This window comes from Odontesthes bonariensis, chromosome 22 (genome assembly GCF_027942865.1).
Source record: "Odontesthes bonariensis isolate fOdoBon6 chromosome 22, fOdoBon6.hap1, whole genome shotgun sequence".
Classification (NCBI taxonomy): Eukaryota; Metazoa; Chordata; class Actinopteri; order Atheriniformes; family Atherinopsidae; genus Odontesthes; species Odontesthes bonariensis.
Window position 1 is genome coordinate 14,158,175 of NC_134527.1, and position 16,555 is coordinate 14,174,729.

The 16,555-nt window shown below is 40.6% G+C and overlaps 1 protein-coding gene across 3 annotated transcripts in view; it reads right to left on the reverse strand.

The window, feature by feature from the left end:
• The window catches only part of unc5cb (unc-5 netrin receptor Cb), a 120,417-nt gene that overhangs the window by 46,840 nt on the left and 57,022 nt on the right, over positions 1–16,555 (reverse strand). For all 3 annotated transcript variants that reach the window (XM_075456536.1, XM_075456535.1, XM_075456534.1), the window contains exon 2: positions 8,733–8,963. In XM_075456536.1, the coding sequence (XP_075312651.1) occupies positions 8,733–8,963 (231 nt within the window). The remainder of the gene's footprint in view (positions 1–8,732; positions 8,964–16,555) is intronic.

The following is a 16,555-nucleotide window of genomic DNA, read 5'->3' on the forward strand; positions in this document are numbered from 1 at the left end:
ACATTGGCAAGAGTTCCAATTCAGCTGCTCCAGTCAGCACTGCAGTTTAAAAAAAAAAAAAAAAAAAAAAAAAGAATATTCACACAGTAAATATGGCAACTCCTTCTCTAAAAGTGCTGCTGTGTTAGGTTTAGATATGGGAGCTGAGCAGCCAATTGTAAAAAAAAAATTTGATTTTTCCTGGAACTGTCGTGCTCATGTACCTGGTCAGCAGTGATGTGAGCGTGGACTTTGACATTCAAATCATTCCCAGTTCCTTCTAAGAGGTCTTTTGTGTGCTTAGGAAATGGTCCTTGCAACATAACACCATCACTGGCCTCTGCAATAACCACAATGTTGAAAGTATACCAAAATAGAGATCCTGTTTAACACACCACTGGCCATCATACCATGCAGTTAAAAGAAAGGAAAAAAAAGTAAGAATCCTCCAGTTTTGGTGATCATCCACTCTGTGAAAAAGGTCTTAGCTAAAAGAACGAGAATATTGAGGGTTTGTTACAGCTGTAGCAAATCCAATTCAATGGTAACTAAGTTGCTCTCTTGTTATGTAACCATGCCTTTTTTGAAAGCCGGTAGTATCTTGGACATATGCACAAGGTGTGTTTGGTATTAGTGCTGGAATATATCCAATTTGACAATATTGGATGCCAGCAAAAAAACACTGCCTTATAATCATGGGACAAGGCAGGAGACAGAAATGATTTGTTTGGATTTCAGTTGAACTGGGTTCGAGTCTTGAACCAGACTACTGCTGAGACATCGTCGCCTTCCTCGTAAGTCCTCCGGGTTCAGATACACTCCTTTGCAACAATGACGCTGCACCTTGAAAAACATCAAAAGATAGTAGCTGGTGTGTCACAGTCTTAATCCAAGTTGTCCTTACAAAGCAGTCATTTGTGATGCACTTGGAGGAAGACTGGACACTTGTGTCCAACTTGTAACATTAACCAACTGTTGTTATTTTCCTTTTTTACCCACGAGCCCCCTGATTGTGTGATAAAAAAAAATAAAATAAATTTACTCATTGCAATGCAACTCATTCATTCACATGACAATAGCAAATTGTTTATGTGTTCTTATTATTACTGCTACATATCTGACATATTTTGACTCAATGCCAAAAATGTATCAAAATGTTTTATGTTTTCTCCAGAGTGGTGTAAAAAGAATTAAGTGAAGAAAGTAGAAGAAGAAAGTATTACTCTATAGCTCTGGTTTTCTCCAAGACCCCGAGCACACGTTCCTCCCTTCACAGCCTTTCCTGATATTTCAAATAGAATAGTGCAGGTGATTTCTTTTGATGAAACAGACATTAAAAGGGTTGATGAGCACATTCAAGCAATGGATGCTTGTGGAATTTTTGATTAAAGGCTAAAATCTCAAAAAGGTAAAAACTGTTTTTGACAGAGCTCATCCAAAGGCAGCCTATTTTAACAAGCAAGTTTCCTTTAGCCTTATTGCTCATACTGTATTCATAGTGAGCCAGCCAACCAAAGTTACATCTTCCTTTATTCGTCTTCTATGGTTTGTTCTTATTTATCCAATTAGGATAGGACAGTAATGGGAAGCTTTTAATTAAAAATGACTAATTCCACAAAAAAATAATAAAATAGTAATCTCAATATGTTTGGGAAGAGGATAAAACGAATAGAATAAGGTAAGTTTGGTATACTGAAGGTGTGCCCTGTGGCCAGCATTTTCAGTTAATATAATTTCATACTCACCCATTTTCAGTCCTGTTTTCTTTACTCCATTTTCTTTTGAGTGTAGTTGTGTTGTTTTGCTTCTGGCCCCCTGATACACTAATCAAACATTTATTTGAGATGCAAAGTGCATATTCGCATTTTTTCCATTACCCCTCATGTTACTCATTTATTTTTAGCCGAGCTTACCTTGGAAATGCCAAATGTATCTTTGTGACATCATTATCACGCACTGCCTTGAAATGGTGTCATAGATCATTGACTCATCTGTGTCCCAATGTGCGTTCAGTCAGTAATTTAATCTTTTCCTGCAATCTAATTCATTACTGAGTGATTCACTGCTAAATGAACTGCAGAAAAGACAGGCTAATTTGGGACACATTGTAAGCCTAAGTTGGTAATCTATATTGCAAAAAAAAGGTGAATCCAACTAGTTCCCACAGCTTTAGAAGTTCCCAGTTTGACTAATACCAGATGATTCAGTTATGTGGTGCATGCTGTATCCACAGGGCTCCATGATTCTTAAATAATAAAAAAGTTATTTTAGTTTATTTTAGTTTAGCTCTATCTTTACCTTAATATAACAGAAACTACACTGTATCAAAAACATATGAACCTTATAGCTGCTGCTTATGAATTAACACTACAAGATAGAAAATATTTTTAAAAAATAATTGCAAGCACAGACAAAACAATTTCTGTCTATGTCATATTGACAGTGTCTGAAGAGTACATACAATATCCCCATTACCTCTGCACTCCTCCTATGAATGACTGGGAAAAGAGTCAGGCTTTATAGTACATTACAGTAGGTTTTTATAGTAGGTGCCAGAAATTCTGGCTGAATGGGAAATGCAGTGAGAATGAATGGTTAAAAAAACATGAACATGCCATTTTATTTCAGGTTCAGTGCATTAACACAGCCTTCTTGTTCTGGCACACACACCAGGCACAGAGACATCCCACACACCAGCTTAGCCCTCATGTAAAATTTACACAGTGTGCCGACAGGCAGAAGAGCTGCCACGTCTGTTGTGTCACCATTTGCCTCCGCTAAATACAGTATGTGTTTTTCCACATGCATGTGCTACAGTAGCACAAGGGAGTGAGTACTGTATGCCAATGGGTTTGCCTAAGAGAGAGTTGTGTTAGTTTGACCATTTCAAGGATGGATGTGATGTTCAGGGAGCATCTCAAAGAGAGGAGCAATGGGGAAATCAGGCAGTGGTAACAATAAGTCATTTCTCAAAATTCTCAGAATGTCTGATATATGCTCCAGGGTAAGTAATTTTCTTTTCTTAGTGTTTTAAGTTTGTTTAAAATGGTCATTATTATTATTAAAATGATCAATTGAATGCCCGTAGGTATAAAGCCTCAAAAAGAGCTTAAAAATTGAGGAAAAATTCATGACTTCATGTATGGCTTTTTACTAAATCTGAATAAAACTTTTCCTGATGTGCTGCACTTCAAACAGTTAGAGGGATCATTTTTCCAGAACTCTGAATTCAGCCTGCTGCTGGCCTCATCCCGTGACTTCATATGTTTGCTCAGCTAGCAGCTCTTATGCTGTATACCAGTGCAACTATGACAGCACAACAGAAAAGACTGTACAGTTTGCAATTGGAAGTGGTGAAGTGAGAGCTAACAATGTCAGAGCTAATGATTAGGGGCTATACTTTTTACCAGTCACTGTGGCCATTAGCCTGTGAAATTACTCAACGGTATGTCCCATTCATAGATGGCTGACGCAGGGTGCTTAATTTAAAATGATTAATTATTGATGCAGTTATTAATGTGAGCTAGCCTAGCTTTCTAACGCTACCCCTGACTAGCATTATTGATGTGACCAGTCAGGAAGACAAGGAAGTATTGGTCATTGAGGACAAGCAGGAGGAGGAGGGCCGAGTGAGTGCTCTGATTATTTGTCCAAATGAAGAGTACTTCTTTTTGATCTTCTAACTCATTTCTCAGAGGAAGTGAAAAGCTGTCTCTGATGTATAAAATAATAACTGCACATCATTAAGTTGCCACTAATTTACGAAGATCAGAGCTCGTTTTTCTCAAAAGAGATCATAACCTGCCCTCAACACTGGGGGTTAAATGCTACAGTGTTCAGATGAGAGCAGGGTGACAATCTAAAAAATGTCTTGCCGCCTAACAACCTGGAATTAAAATGAATATCTCTGGGTTTTTTTTTATCATTTGATTTACAAAACATGACAACAACCTTGAAGATAGAAAATAGTTGTTATTATGAAAGCAAACAAGAAAAATTGAACAGAAAACTTGAGAGTGCATTACTATTCATCCCCCCAAAAGCCAATACTTTGTTGGGCCATCTTTTGCAATTACAGCTGCCTTTATGACCTTGCCACATCTGGCCACTGGGATTTTTGCCCATTCTTCAAAGCAAAACTGTCTAGCTCCTTCAAGTTGGATGAGTTCTTCTGGTGTACATCAATGTCAAAGTAGGAAGATTGAGGGTCATTAACTTTCTGGGAGGGGAGCTTTTGTTCAAGTCTCAAATCTGTGGAAAAATAGAACAGGTTTTCCTGAAGAATTTCCATGTATTTAGCACCATACACCAATCCCTCAATTCTGACCTGCCACCCATTATGTTGGAACATGATGCTTAAACAAGATGCAAGATTGCCTTTTGTCTCCTTGTTGCCTCTCTGATTAATGTCCGTGTTGTTGGTCAGTGACTCAAGGCCTCCCTAAGCCAGTTTTTTGTGGTGCCATATTGTTCCATTTTGTGATGATGGATTCAATGCTCCATGGGGTTTTAAAAGTTTTGAATTTTTTTCTATAACCCAACCCTCATTTGTACTTCTCCACAACTTTGTCCCTGAGCAGTTTGGGGTGCTCCTTGGTCATCAAGGTGTCACTTGCTTGGTGGTTCCTCTTGATTAGTGGTGCTGCAGGCCTTGCACAACAAGTGTATATATATTGAGATCATGTAACAGTTACATTGCACGTGCAAGTGAACCTTATTTAACAACTTATCTTAACAGATCTTATTTGGTGGTTTCATAGCAAAGGGAGTGAATATATATATCCACTCACCACTTTTCAGTTCATCATTTCTTAGAATTTTGTGTATGAATACTGTTGAAAGCCACCATATAAAGCATGTTTCTACTCTTGTTGACCACTCAATCTACTTACAAGCCACATTCATCAATGAACAAACACAAAGCTTTTCTTAGTTACAGACTAAGTAGTGCGTTTTTCCACTCTATCTACAAATTGAGATGACAATGAAAGTATCAGAAAAAAACATGGGGTTAATGTCTTGCCCAAGGAGACATGTCAAAGTGTCAAAGTGTCAAAGAGACACAGTCTAAGTGCTCCATCCTTATACGACCACTGCACTATTTAAGGTGGCAAGCACATGCTGGACTCACACACAAGCATCTCTGCAACGTTTCACATGGCTTGAGACACTAAAATGACAGTTCTCATTGAGAGTAAAGCTACTTGTGTCAGTTATGTTGCTCAAAGTACTTCTGAGACCTTACCACAGATTTAGGCTGTTGCACCATTGTTGTGCCTGGATGTTCAGTTAATAAGGCACAGATGCAGAAATGGGGGTCGAAGCTGATGCGCCTCTGAGTGAGCAGAGGATGTAATCACAGAACCGAATCAACATGAGTGAGGGGCTGCTCACAAGATAGCGCTCATTGCTCTAAATGCCAAGAGATTTGTGACTCAACTGATTCCACAACACTGTCATGCCAATAGAAAGCACTTACTGATATGGCATGAAGCCATGTCTAGAAAACAGCACTAACGTCTCCAATCTTTTCAAGACTTTGGATGTTTTGTTTATGATTCTGGCAATACACTGTATGTGATGTCATGATGCTGTAGCACGAAATTAAGACAAGTCAAATGTTAGCCTGATGGTCTAATATGAATAATAATCTAAATATCTATTTGTTGAAAATGTTTGCACTGTACTACACTTAGTTTGCATATGAGAGTGTAAAACATCTGGATAAATACACACTGGATCCAGCCTGAAGCCGAAATGAACACCTGCAGTTCTGTCCTCAGTCGCTTGCCCTCTTAATCTCAGTACCTCGTTTTGTGTTGTTTGCATAGACTTGTGAGTTCTCCCCAACATATCAGCAAGACAGAGAAAGAAGACTAAGAGAGGAGGAGAAAATCGAGGAAGGGAGAGAGATCCAATTTCTTTAGGCTACATTATTAGTGGTATTGACCAGGCTGGCCAGTTTCTATCGGTGTTTCTTTTCTATCAATCTGGGGAAATCAGAGAGCAATGGAGTGGGCTAAGAGCAGCTACACACATCCACTGGATTCTAGTGGTGTTGTGTGTGTCTTGTGTGCGTTGTAAGAGCATAAATGAATGAATATCTGTGCAGTAAATAGCCTGTGGATATGGCTATGTAGAGTGGGTGCTTGTATGATGTGTGGGTTGTTTTCCTTGTTGATGCTTTTAGCACAAAACCTTCTGACACAAAGGCAAAGAGCCACTGCTACCTTCTCACTCTTTTCTGTCATATCCAAAACTGTGAAACACATGTTTGGATTTGTTTATTCTCTCCCAAAACACAGTGGGGCAAAACGAAAGGATTTCAGGCTGGGATTCCTTCCTCAATGTTCATTTTAAATTTGTGCCTGCTGCACAAATCTGTGTTTCTGCTTCTGTATCTTGTACCAGTGCTGCAACACTCTTACTGTAGATACAGTATTTTGTCATGTAGGTCAATGCTAACAGCACTTGAGATGTATATCTTGATTACATACCTTAATATAACATGCTTGCTGATCCTTGAAGTCTGTGTATGATTGCGCTTGTGAGCCTAAACATTCACATTTAAGAAAAGGAGCAGCTGTCAGTGTGCTTCTCTCTGAGCCTGCAGAGGTGTAGGGCAAAACAGCGGAATAAAAAGGGTAAATGCAATGTGATTGGTACCTGTGGGCGACAGAAAGAACTCAATTTCCAATACAGCAGCTGAATGCAGCCAATCAGTGCTGGGCTGTTATGTGTAAATGCTTTGGTGCCTTCGGGGGCTGAGTTCTGCAGAAAACAACTCTGCTGGAGCTTCACTGGCTTTCTTTCCTTCAGATGACCACAAACAAGTACATGTTTCACCTTAGAGAGACACACGCATCAAAGTAATGGGGGCACTAATATGCCACTTTCCTGTCCTCCTTAAGACCCTGTTAATCAAGACTTTTCTGTAGATAGGCTGATGAAACTGCCATCCATCCATCCATCCATTTTCACCCGCTTATCCCAGGTCGGGTCGCGGAGGCAACAAGTCCAGGAGAGAAACCCAGACATCCCTGTGCCCAGCTGCACTCTCCAGCTCCTCCTAGGGGATCCCGAGGCATTCCCAGGCTAGAAAGGACATATAATCCCTCCAGCAAATCCTAGGTCTGACCTGGGGTCTACTCCCAGTAGGACATGACCGGAAAACCTCCTAAGGGAGGCAACCAGGAGGCATCCTAACCAGATGCCCAAACCACCTCAGCTGACTCCTTTTGATGCAGAGGAGCAGCAGCTCTACTCCAAGTTCCCTACGGGTGGCCAAGCTCCTCACCCTATTTCTAAGGCTGAGTCAAGCCACCTTCCGAAGGAAACCCATTTCAGCCGCTTGTATCCGTGATCTCATTCTTTCGGTCACTACCCAGATCTGGTGACCATAGATGAGGGTTCAAACAAAGATGGACCAGTAAATTGAAAGGTTCGCCTTCCGGCTCAGCTCCCTCTTTACCTCAATGGACCGGAGCAAAGCCCTCATTACTGCTGACAAACCCCCAATCCGTCTGTCCATCTCTCATTCCAGATCTGGTCCACTGTTCCACGACCTGGGCTTAAACCACACTGCTCCTCCTGAATCCAAGGTTTGACAATCGGTTGGAGCCTCCTCTCAAACACCCCAGTGTCAACTTTCCCGAGAAGGCTAAGTAGTGTGATCTCCCTGTAGTTGGAACACACTTTCCCCTTTCTTGAAAATTGGAACCACCCAGGTCTGCCACTCTACAGGTATTGACCCAGACCTCCATGTGACATTGAGGAAACGAATGGTGAATCAGGAAGTGTGATACTCTTATACATCAGAGCAGATGTGCTAATGGGTTCAGCCAAACACAAGGACTGCAGGTTAATTTCAGATCCAGTTCAAATGCAGGTCCCTGAACCTCTTTAATGTTATCTATCATTCCCGAGTGGATCGAAGATGTCCTAATTGTGATCAGATAGTGTTGATCAGGATGCAGCCGATCAGTGCAACTCTGAGCTAAATGCTGAGGCCACAATGTTATACCAAATGACCGGCAAAAGTAAGTGCTGCTGTCCAGGAGGTGAAGGGTCAGACTGCAGAGGTTAGACTTCTCCTGCACAGATAGCGAATTAGCAATACTAACATTAGCAGCTGAGACAACAAACTAATAACTGTTACTGTAGCTCAAAAGGGCAAAAAATGTGTGTGCATAATGGCAGATATAACAAAAAGGCTGGTTCTAAACAAGTTGTTACAGCAGGGTCAAAAGTACACCATATGGAAGCGTAAGGGTTTGACCCTGCTGGTCAATTTGAGTTGGCTTGTCTCCCTGTGTAAGCATGGGTTTTCTCTAAGGGGCTCGGACTTCCTTCCACAAACCAAAGCATGCATGTTAGATTAATTAGTGGTTTTAAATTGGCCATAAATGTGTGGGCTTGTCTTAATTAGGTGGCAGTCTCCTGTTGAACTCGTGGCATGTCAAGGGTGTATCCCACATCTATTCAGAGAATAGAATATAGACCCCAGAGGTCTTTACCAGGTGAAACACTTATAGCTAATGGATATATGCATGATTGGGTGTTTTTGTTATCAGGAGTAGATACTGTTACAAAAAAAAGATGGAAACATTCATGATAAGAGTTTTTGCATTGTCAGTAATTGCATACATGGTGTGGTAAGATAAACATTTCTTTAACATAATCTGTGCAATATGTTGCATTCTAAACTGCAACTGCAACTTGAAAGTGTATACAGCTGATTTCTTTTCACTGACCAGAGTTCTCGTCAACCCTCTCCTCCACAGTGTGCTCCTTCTGGTGAACCCACTCGCTGTTGCACTTGAAGTAGATCTGGGTCGCGGGTGTGGCTTTGCAGTACAGGTTAACTGGCTTGTTCTTGACTATGTAGGCCTCCTCAGGTTCCATCAGAAACACGGGCAGCGGCTCCGGGGGGTCTGATGGGAAGGTTTCCGGCAGCTCACCAAGACCAATGAAGTCATCGTCAACTGTGAAGAGAGAAACAATGTCAAGATGTAGGAACATGGAAGGATAGAGTTAAAAGGAGAATTGGAGAAGTAGGCAGAAAGCCTCGGAAAGGAAGAGAAAGGATGAGTTGGAGAGAAGGGAAAGCAGTCAAGAGACATTGGGACAGTATTATAACCACAGTCTTTGCATGGGATTATCCATTTGCACAGCACACAGTGAAATCCCTATCATTTGATATTTTGGAATGTTTACTCAAGTGTATTTTTGAGCACAGGAAATTCTGGGAGTCCTCTCAGGCAATAAGACTGCATGGATTTACAGAAACTGGCCCTTGCTTGGTCAAACCACAATCAGCTACTGCTGAGCAACAAGCCAGTCAAAGCCAATAACGAGAAGCAGGGTGCAGAGGTTGACTCTGAGGAACTAAAGTTATAAGCTGTCCAGCTTTGTCTCCCATTTCGTCTTGTGTGCTTTCTATTTTTCTTTGTCACTCCTTCTCACACACACACAAACACCAGCTCACACAGATACACAAATGCATGTACACACACTTGCAGCAGATCTAATGACCTCAGGCTTTTGGCCCAGTTTGTGCCATTCCTTGGATACTTCTGCAGTAGACAGATACGCTTCCCTGTAATTACAACTCTCTTTCATCTCCGTGTCTTAAATCACATACACACAACTCTCTGTGTGTGTGCACACAACCAAACTTGTACAAATGCTCATAGAGGCACAAACATATGGGCATGCACGCCCACAAGTGAGCACGGCTAACTTTCTAGCTCTTTGAAGAAAGAAGGATGAAGCCTATTCGCCATCCCATTTGTCACCTCCAGAACTGTTCTATTCTTAACATCGAACCGGTAGACATCAATTATTCACAAGTGTGAAAGAAAGAAGGCAGAGTAATAGAGACAGAGACACAGTGGGAAACAGAAGGTTAGAGAGAGAAAGGAGAAACATGGAGAGATGGTGAGAGTAACTCAGACAGACAGACTCAGATTGATACATTGAAACAGAGTTGGGTAGACAGACAGAAACATAGCACAGGAGAACAGAAACAGGAAAGCACACTGTTCAGATAACAAAAGAGTTTATCAGTCCATCAGTAATTCTTCCATGTCCTTCTATCTATTTGCAACTCTGGCCTGGATTCACTGGAGCCTTGTTGTCTGACAGAGGCTGCCTCGTGAATGCTTTGGGAGCACTAAATAATGTCTCGACTGAGCAGATATCTCCCAACGATGTTTCTCTAATGTTATCTGTCCCTACATACCTGCCATGGATTGAAGTTGACTGCTCGGAAATGAAAGTGCAGGAGGAGACAATCAGAGAATGACCAATAAAGGGGGAGGGGGGGTTGTCTACGCCCTGCTTTGATGCCACTGAATGCTTGCTTGTGGATGAATAATTGCTTCTCATTAAAAGAAAAGCATTTGTAAACTTGTTCCTCTTTTTCTTTTTCTTTTTTCTTTTTGTTTGATTGCTAATATGCGTCTAATTGAACTGCGGTATTGAACCCTCAAATGATATCTGACCGATCAGTGCAACAGCTTACTTTATCACTTGTGTTTGAGTGGGTGTGGTGAAGTGCTGGAACAAACAAATCTTTTGATCAGCTTTCATCTTTTGTTGTCTAGACAAGGAAAAAAAACAGAGAAACTTTCTCCTCCATTAGATCTTTATGCAGGTGATGTCTCTATAATGTGGAAGTCCATTCCAGCAGACCTTTGCTTACTCTTGTTCTTTTATGCTCCACAGTCCTCATACTCAGCCAAGGGGACCCTGACCCAGAAACAGGCAAAGAGAGCCAAGGAAACTCATTAAAGATTGTGTTAGCCTTCTTTCACCCTCCATTCCCATTATCTCTCCATCTCTCTCTCCCTCCTGGCTCCGTCGAACTGTGAGGCAGCGAGATCTGAAACAGCCATGAAAGCGTGGCTCCCTTACAAACAGAGGCGCGTGCCTCATGCTCACGCCCCACACAAGCACCGGCGCGCATGCAGCCACACACAAATTCACTAACAGATATTCAAATTCATCAACTTCCTCAGTGCGAGAAATAATAAATTCAAGTGAATGGAACTAGCCCCGAAGTGAAAAATCCGCCCAGAAATGAAAAAAGAAACCACATGACAAAATGAAAGACCCTGACTCTTACTGATCACACTGCTCGCCCTCACCACAACACCCGGCATTACAGCACCTCCCGCCTCATTCCCTGCTGAACAGAATCCTGAGAGCAACAACAGGCTCAAAGACAGATGATACGTCTTCCTGTTTCCTGCTCCCAAAGCCACCAAGCGTTTGCAGTTGAAAGGTTTGCATTTTGCCATTTCTAAGTTGATGCAATCTTTGTGGATTCAAAACACAAAGCTATCCCAACCTGATAAGTGCAAAGCATATTGCCATACTTCTACAAATCAAATATGCATTATGGGATACTTTTCCTCTCTGTTTTGGAGGACCAACTCTTTTAACAGAAACATTAATAAGGTACGCTTTCACTGTTTGATATGCTGTATGGATTTTTCAAAGCTTTTGTGATCTTAAGCTTGATTTTAATCAGAACATTTCAGAATTGCCTCCATATTGAGTGTTTAAATTTTTATGAAATATGTCCTTGCAGCACTTTTATTCAAATTTCATTTTGCTTTGTAAATTGGGTTAATTCTTTCTAATTCATATTGTTTAGTCTTTTTAGTGAATAATTTAAGCCTAAAATTGAATATTAGTTGAATTTTATATTAGTAGCACATCTCAACTACAAAGGATTTCACAGATAAATGAGCTTCAAAGCCGTGGCCTCAAATATAAGACCATCAAGTGGATGAAATTTGCTTTCCTGCACTGTCAATAAATTAATCAGATACAAGCCACAATTTCTTTTGGCAAAATAAGATTATCTATCCATCTATCCGTACTAAAAAGAAGGATGAGAATTTGTTTAAATTAATCCAAGCTTCGTGAATGGGAGCGAAGCAAGGTTACAGAGAGACTTTATAGTTTGTCCCCATTTGGCTTGAGTCGACTCCAAAAGTTGTGGGAGTGGAGCAATATTAAGGGCTAAGTATGCTTTGAGCAAATCAAAGTCAAAGCAAGTCCTGACATAAGACCAAATCCATCAAATTCTGGGTCAAATATGCACAAAAAGGTATACTTTAAGCTTTAAAAGAGACACAGCATGCAGAGAAATTAGCATCACATGCAAGGAAGTTCAATCTGTTCAGTCCCGTAAACCCAAACCCCCTGTCCAATTTCCAAGTTTCCTTTGCTCCTCATCAATAATAAGCGCTGGCTGGCTGCATTTCAAGTACTGTACACTGGGATGAGCTTCAGTTACAAAACCCCTGAGGCATTATTACTCCTCAACATGGCCATCAGTACACCACCATTACTTAATCATCAATACTTTTGTCACATTAATGAGGTCTATTGTGCTGGGAACAGTGAAAACTGATGACAGGACATCCAGAGCAAATTAGACATTGAGTTAGTGTCCACACTGTGATGACTGCATCCTGCGCTTTGGTTGCACTTCTCTCCAATCTTTAAGACATGCACAGACGATAAATACTCTGATAATTGTATTTCACATGTGATGGAGAGGAAGGGAAGGTGTTTCTTAGTGATGTTATCAAAAAAACTAAATATACACAGCTTTTTTAAAACCATTAATCATTACCTTCAAATCATTAGGAATAAAGCTTTCAAATCTATCTCCTGTATGCGCAACTCTACCTCAGCGTCATACCGGTAGCAAAGTAATAACTTCAGGTTACAGACAGACATATAAAAATGGATTCAAACTTTACAGTCAGGCCCATAAATAGTTGTATAGTTGCACATTTCTTCAGGAGTTTTACCATTTTTCATTTTATTTCAGGATATATAAACCAAAAATTAGGCATTACTATTTTAAGGCTCAAATGTAATTGGACAAATGACAACTATGTCCAACTGTGGACTGTTTCCAGTCATATGTGATGAAATATGAAGGAGAAAAAACACACAACAAAATAAGGGTCATGTGTAAATTTCAAGTGTTCAAGTTGCATTTGGTTCCTGTTCATGAGAACTCTTAATGAAATATGTAAACAAGTGAAGGGGCCATTATAGGATGAGCAAAACATCAAAAAAAAGAAACACCAGACAAAAAGCAGAAATTTTTTAAGTAGCCAAATATAAAATTTGGCAAATTCTAGAAAAAGTTCATTTTTAGCAAGTTATTGGTAAGAGGAGGGTATGGAGAAAGCATACAAACATCATACGACATTGAATCTCAGTTGCTGGTGTTTAATAAAGACTTGATCTCTGGCAGAAGCATCAGGAAGAGTCTGAAGTGTATAGAACTGAATCTTTTGTTTTGCAAAAAAAAAAAAAAAATGGGGGGCTGGCATTGCAGAGTAAAGGTGAAAAATGGTCCAAAAATGATCCCCAAATGAATAGAAATGAGCTTTTTAAGATAGAGAAATAGTGTGTTCTTAAATGGCTGAATCATTTACTTTTACTACCTAATTGTGCAAATGTTTCCCTCGCTGAATACAAAACTGAAAGCAAAAAGGCCCACAAATAAGTAATTGAAGGCTGTAATAAAGGCCTTAGAATGCCTCTCAAGTACTAAATGTTATTCTAGCTATTTTCACTGTTTTATCGGCATTAATCGTGTTAGTTTGTCAAATTACCTTTTAGCAAGTGAAATTGGGGGGACAATGTAAAAATGGCTCTAATTTCTAAACAAAAAAAGCAACATTTTTTACTGAACACAGTATAAACAGATTTCACTTGCTTGATGTAAAATTGTGGCGGTGCAACGGAACTAAATCAGGACAACTGTAACACTTTCAAAGTATTTCACGACCCAACTATTTGTAGCACAGATTGCATTCTGCATTACACATTCCGTGTTTGCTTTATACACTGCACATACAGTACTGCATTCCTGGAAAGAGAGGTTTTGTTGGTTCTTAATATCATATACTGTATGTGAAGGCTTGCGATAACAATTTTTGAATGCTGGGGCTCTGACATCACTGTGCAAGATAAGCTGTCTCTACTTTCTCTGTGCTCAGGCAGATTTATTGTCCAAAGGAAAGCACTGTATCAGTGGGACCAATGTTTCCCCTCCATCAGGAGCGAGTCAAGCATGAACAAGGATGAGCAGAGGTATAAATCGTCCTTCTCTTCATTCCCGTTTTCTCTCCTCATTGCTCTCCTTGCATTTGCTCTTCCTTTCCCCCAGCTCACTTTTCTGTCCCCTGATCCTTCTTATCATTAAGAAACATGCAAGGCCTTTCCAGACAATGAAAAACACTGGTAAATGATTGGTTAGATCATTAGACAACAGGGAATTTTACTAGGCAAAATTTTGCTCTTCCACTATGGGGAAGGACGAGAAGCATTTCAGTGTTCAAGCAGAATAATAAACCACTCAGCTGTCAAGTCAATTGAAGCCGTATAAATAGACTGTCAATCAGATCTACCAATAAATGTGCTTTAGGCACACCTACCCATTATATTGAGTGAACATAAATCCATGGTAACGACCTTCTCCAGTCAATACTTGTTAGTATTGGATTAAGTAAAGACCCATACATCCCACTGGCTTAAATCAATATATATGGCCCTTGTTTTAACAGCAAAATCCTTTAGAAGCTCCACAAGAAACAGGTAAAATGAGTTCAGGCCTTCTTCCACTCTAATGTCTCTTTCCATCTGAGTGTTTTATATGAGCTGATGTTTCTACACACACTGGCTGCAGGGTCCCTTCCAACGCTTGGCTGCTGCAGGTATTCATTGATTACTGTTAAGGGCCAGTGACCTCTCCCTTGCCCTGTCCTATCTGAGCCGCTCTGCTGGGGTGTGCTAAGCACACTCATATTTCACCTCTGGGGAATCCTACCATCACACAACCATGCAGGGGAGGACAAGTCGAGAAAGACAAGCAGACATTCTCTAAAAGTCAGGTGGTTTCCACATTAACCTCAATCAGTTCCCAGCTTATAGGCATTTCAGTGCAGGTCGTAATCAGAGAGTGCTCATGCACGCTTAAGCCACCAAAAATGAAATGAATAATTAAACTGGGACATCAAAGAGACAATCAATTCATGGGTTTAGTCTTCACAAGAGTGTGCAACATCAATGGAAAAAATAATCAACATGAATTGATTTAGCCTAAAGTGCCAACACGCAGTTCAGAAGAAGGCATTGCAGTACGTAGAGGTATGGGCAAAATAGGCATTTGTGTTAGGAAATAAATATTTACTATACATGATAAAGCCTGCGTTTTAACTTCTGACTTTGACTCAGCTACCTGATGGGCCAGAATAGAACCTCATAAGAAGAAAAAATAAGGAAATAAAAATAAGAGTCATTTGCAACTACAAGCAGTATTAAACTTACACAATCAGTTTCTGAAAGGAATCACTTGGTCTATCTTTATACGGTCAGTCATGTTTTTCTTATTGGGGGTGTTTACATGTTCTCTCTAATCCTCATCTCTGACCTTCACTTGGTTCTCTTGAGCTGTACTCTGGCAGTACGCAGCTGGTGGTTGCCAGGGTCATGCTAGGCTTTGGTAGCTGTCTCTCTAGTCACACCAGTGCCAGAAGAGGCAAGGTCAAAGCATCATGATAAATAAGTTTTGTCCATTTTACCAATACTTCAGAGGAGATTGGACTTAATATCATATTTAGAGCCTTTATACCCCATGATCTGAAAGCACAAATTGCCACAGTAGTCTAAATCCTCATGCACAGATAAACTGGTCAAACAGTTTTCTGGTAAAAGAAAATTAGCAAATCTGAGAATAGATTTCTCGCCCATTGGCAGCTAGGATACGGTCTAGCCCCCCCCCATGACACTGAATTGGATTAAGCAAGTATAGAAAATGGATGGACGGACGGACGGATGGATGGATGGATGGATGGATGGATGGATGGATGGATGGATCCGAAAAGACAACGAGACAAGATGTGCGAATAAACTTTGAAAAGTGCAAAAATAGGCCCAACTAGGATTTGAATCTACAGTATCTGTTCAGTTGATCTGTTGTAGATCACATGGTTTGATAGAAATACTGTGGAAGATTGTGGAAGAACACTCAGTATGTTTCAATGCACAGTTAAGTCAACCTGCAGGTATAGCTTGGCTTCCCCTTTTAAATAGACTACTCTACTTTTTCCCAGGAGGGCAACTGATTTATTGACCAAGTAACACTTTTTCATCCCTAACTTGTCACACACTGTCACTTGGTCAAGCGCTCATCCTCTCAGTTTTCAACACACGGGGTACTCCCTTTTCATCAATTTCATACTGAGGGAACTGCTCTGCTCTGGAGCAGCTAAATTGCCAGTTATTATTTGGTGGAGGAAAATGACCCACTGGCTGCTCCAATAGTAAACAGCAACAGGGAAACATGTGTGCTGACACAGGAATAACACAGATAAGAATTTAGAGGGGAGGAGAGGGACAGACACCCAACCCCCCAGCGCTGTTTGAGCAGCCTTGAGACTGATATTCCTCACTTACTTAGTTAGTCTTCAGTTTGACCTCTCGTCTCCCATGTTACCACATGAGAAACCCTGCACCCTGCAAAAGTGATGCTTCG